Here is a 4481-nt window from a genome sequence, read left to right as displayed (position 1 = left end):
TAAAGTCAATTTATCTATTATTATTATTATTATTATTATTATTATTATTATTATTATTATTATTATTATGTTATTGCCATAAGAGATCATTTCAACATAATAGCTAAGAGAGAGATTCATTTCAGCTTTTATTTAATATATCAAATATTCAGTGGGCTGCAAAAAAGACACTTATATGGACCATATATTGGAGGGGTCTGTTCTTGGCATTGCCTTTAATTTGTTTTTATGAATATTTTATAATCTTAGTGTTAGCCTTCCACAATCAGCCTACCAAAATATTTTCTTACTATACAGAATTGAGTAGACTTAGTCAGGTTTGAGTGCTTTGTGGATTTAACGTTTTTTTTCCTCAATTCAATCCACAAATTTTCACGCTAGAATCGGGGATTTTGTTTTTTTCTTTTCAGCATGCTGATATTAATTTTGGTACAACTTTGGATGTAAATCATTGTTCTCAATGTTCTGATAGTCTTACGGTTTTGTTTGAGCAGTTCTAGAAAATCCTTTTTCCTCATGATATATTAAGTGCATAGGCCCTTTCCCAGCAAAACATCCTCACATCATAATGCTGCCACCACCATGCATTACACATTTTCCCCCAAGGTCTTGACTTGGATTTTCTCCACTGTCTCCTAATTAGCTGATTGGCTTCTAATAATGGATATGGACCAATCAGAAGCTTCAAATACATCTTTGCGTTTACTTTTAGGAATTTTCCAGAATGTTAAAGAAACAGGCACATGGGTTTTTTTCTAAAGCAAAATGACTTTGCCAAAGGAAGGTCAAGGTAAGTGAAAATAGGAGAGAGAAAGTCTCATGGAAAAGTGTCTAAGATTTCCCTACAAATGTTCTCCAGAATTGCCAGACAAAACAGAAAGAGCGACTTTTGCCAAATTAATGTATCTATGAACTATGTAATTTTTTTTCTCCCTTATCTCTTTCCAATGAATGTCATACACTGCTGGAGGACTCATGGTGAAAGGATTTCATTGTATGGTGAAACTGTTTCTCGTCTATATAAAGGTAAACTCTTTAATCTGGAATCAAATGTAAACTTAAGTTAATCACTCTTTACACTTTACACAACATAAAACAATTTCATGTTGTCTGAATCGGTTGTTTGTGTTAGAAGTGAATGTGATGAGCTTGTCATGTGTCAGATCAGATGCCAAAATATTGTAACCATAAGATTGATGCTTGGCTTTGTAACTGTTTTCTTGTTAGTGGCTAGTGTGTTTTTTTTTGTTGCACTTTTTAGTGTCAGGGATTGTATGGTGAAAAAATAATTGTATTCACCCATAAGTTTTCGCGTGTGCAATTTACTGAGTCAGAACTGCAGATGCACATTCACTCTTTTCCCCATATAAAAACATATTCAGAAACAGTTACATGGTTAGAAAAATTCATCACATCAATCACAGAACAGCTGTACAATACTGCTTTGGTATTTCAAATCTTTTAAATAAAGTGCTGTTTTTTTTTGTTGTCATTTTTTACACTATAAATAGTTCAAATATGTTCTTTACGTTGGGGGGCTTTGCTTTTTCCCCCCCACCAGAGTCTGTTGTTCACAGCATTTAAAGCGACTCATGGCTGCCTCGAGTCTTAGTAAAGTGCAATTGCATTACCTTTGAGTTCCCACTTTCGTGTGGGCAAGTCAAGGTGAAGTCAAGGTGAATGAACAATGAAGAATAGTCTAAAGAAGAAATAAAATGTTCTCCTCTTAGACCTCGCTCGGTGATCTGGAACGGTAGGAGGCGTCGGTGCGCGCTGTGCCGCAGAGCAGCACGTAGAGCGAGCGCTGGATCTCGGCGTTACGGTACGCGTAGATGATCGGGTTGATCATGGAGTTGTAGGTGGCTGGGAGCAGCGTGGCGTAGGTGTACACGGGAGGATCCTCGCGCTCACCCACTAAGCAGTAGATGGCGAAGGGCAGCCAGCTCGCACCGAACGTGCCCAGGACGATGGCGAGCGTGGAGACCCCTTTCTTGGTAGCGGCGTAGTGCGACGGCGCGAGGAAGTGGCGCTGAAGCGCGATCTGGTGCGCGTGACGGCACACGATCTTGCAGATCTTGCAGTAGAGACCGAGCATGAGGATGAAGATGGTGAAGAAGGCCACGGCGAGCAGCGCCACGTTGGTACGCGTGAGCGGCGGCACGACGCTGCAGGACGCCGCGTCGCGCACGCAGTTCCAGCCGAGCACGGGCAGTGCGCCCAAACCCAGCGACGCGCCCCACGCGCCCAGCAGCATCAGGTGCACGCAGTGCAACGTTCTCTCCGATAAGTAGGTGAGCGCGTTGTACAGGGAGAAGTAGCGGTCCACGGTGATGGCCAGCAGACTGCTGATCGAGGCCGTGAACGAGGCCACGAGGAAACCGACCGTGATCAAGCTGATCGTCTCCGACGAGATCAAGTACTGGAAAGCAAAGTTCAAGATCAGTCCGACGCCTGCGAGCAGGTCGGCGGTCGCGAGGCTCCCGATCAGGACGAACATCGGGGTGCGCAGGGTGGGCGTGTAAAAGATGATCGCCACCACAATCGCGTTCTCACATGCGATCACGGTGCCGGAGAGGCACAGCATGATGTCCCATGGGTTGATGGGAAAATCCAGGAGCAAGGAGGACGAGGAGGACAGCGCGAGGCTGCTGTTTCCGCTCAGGGCTCCGGCGTCCACCCACGAGGCCACTGGAAATCTCGGCACGCTCTCGTTTGCTGCTCCGCTCTCATTCATCTTGACAGCCCTGAGGACAGAGGGCTTCAGGTTAATTCAGAAAAGGCAAAAATGAAACCAAAGATTGTACATTTTTATCAATTATAAAGATCACTATATAACACCATCATAACATGTCGCTGTCCGTGGTTCTGAAACACCCACGGCAAAGTTGCACATCTATGAAAAAAATCTAACTCAGTAGTAGAACTCATGCAACCAACACGCACCTTTCCCTTCACATGAAGAACAATTGGGATCCTTTTCCTTCAGATGAAACCTCCTGTGAAAGCTTCTTGTCTGGAAAACAGAGGCTTTCCACAAATATGAAGCTTTGATGGAAAGCATTGACCGCACCGATCTGAAGGCAGCACCAGAAGTGTTTGTGGAAACCGTGTAGACCACTAAAAACACGGATGACGTCAAGACCCACCCTCTCTCTCTCTCTCTCTCTCTCTCTCTCTCTCTCTCTCTGGCAGAGTACCAAGAAATAAAGAACATAAATTGTTTTTAAATCTGTCTTTAAGACACAAACACCATATAAACAATATAACAAAGACACACCCGAGTATAAATCTATTACACAACTGGTTTCCTGGACCACTTTGTAGCATTAGCTGTAAATGAATATTAATTAGTAGGAGGAAGCTCTGTTTAAGTAATGTGACCTGTTCATTGCAAGTGAAAACAAAAACATTTTCTTTTATTTATTTATTCGTTTAATCTATCTATCTATTTGTTTGTTTATTTTTAAGTTTTCAGTCCAAGCTACCCAACTCAGACCCTGTTCATTTTCTATTTCTCTCATCATAACAAATACATAATCATCCAGATGTGTCCTGTACATTATGAAACAGATCAGTTCCTCATGTTCACCTGTTACAAAAACAGACTGTCCTCTATACTATGGTGTGCAATGTCTTTTTGTCCTTCAGGAGACTGGCAAAAAGAGCAGCCTGCTTTTTTTCTTTTTTGTTTTAATTGGGTCATTTATTTACCCCACCAGACCATGCTGATCGCACCAGTATAAGATAAGCCTGTTTAACTGGTAAAAAATTATATATTACAAACCAGATGAACTGTTTATTACAAACGGTGACACACTTTAATGTGAACTGAAAAGAAAATGGCAATTTTTTTCCTTTTCAAGTATTAGAGAAACATCAAAACAAGTTTTTTTTTAGGTTTTTTTTTTATATAGAGTATATACTGTACACAATGTACAAAGGTATATTAACCAGGTTACGGTAATAACGGGGTAATAACCAGGTCTGACTTTACTATACACTGACAGTACTATCACAGTGTCTCTCTAGGGAAATGTTTAGTCTTATTGTGTACTGCACTGTAAATGGTAAAAATTACAATAAATCAATAAATAAAACTTGACTTGATCAAATAAACACCACACACACAAGTCCAGGTGATTATCTGTCTTTTCTAAGGCATTGCTCCCAAGAATGCCAGTGAACCACTGTTTAAACAATGTTTCCTTTATATGGTGTTTATAATTCCAGCTAATACCCAAATTCTGTTTATTCTGAAAAGCCCTTGGCTTTACCAAGCCTATGTGGATGTACCAATGTTGTATTTCTTTTTCATTGGATGTCGGCAATAAAGAGTGGCCTGTTTTAAAAAGCTCATCTGTGAATTCACCCTGATATTGAGCATTGGTAAATATGTTTCTTTTCATTATGTTGCTAAAGCTAGTCTTGCTGAAGTCCCTACTTGCACACTGATCACATACAATATTTAAACTTAATAATCC

The 4481-nt window shown here is 41.0% G+C and overlaps 1 protein-coding gene across 1 annotated transcript; it reads right to left on the bottom strand.

The window, feature by feature from the left end:
* Positions 1 to 1306: 1306 nt before the first annotated feature.
* gpr6 (G protein-coupled receptor 6) lies at positions 1307 to 3722 on the bottom strand. The gene is made up of 2 exons (XM_083535158.1): positions 2944 to 3722; positions 1307 to 2744 (listed from the first exon to the last, which is right to left on the bottom strand). Exon 2 carries the CDS (start codon positions 2732 to 2734, stop codon positions 1727 to 1729), a length of 1008 nt encoding a protein of 335 aa, XP_083391284.1. The 5' UTR covers positions 2735 to 2744; positions 2944 to 3722; the 3' UTR covers positions 1307 to 1726.
* Between the last annotated feature and the right edge of the window lie 759 nt (positions 3723 to 4481).

This window comes from Silurus aristotelis (assembly GCF_946808225.1).
Source record: "Silurus aristotelis genome assembly, chromosome: 29".
NCBI lineage: Eukaryota > Metazoa > Chordata > Actinopteri > Siluriformes > Siluridae > Silurus > Silurus aristotelis.
This window is presented reverse-complemented; position numbering and strand designations above follow the sequence as displayed.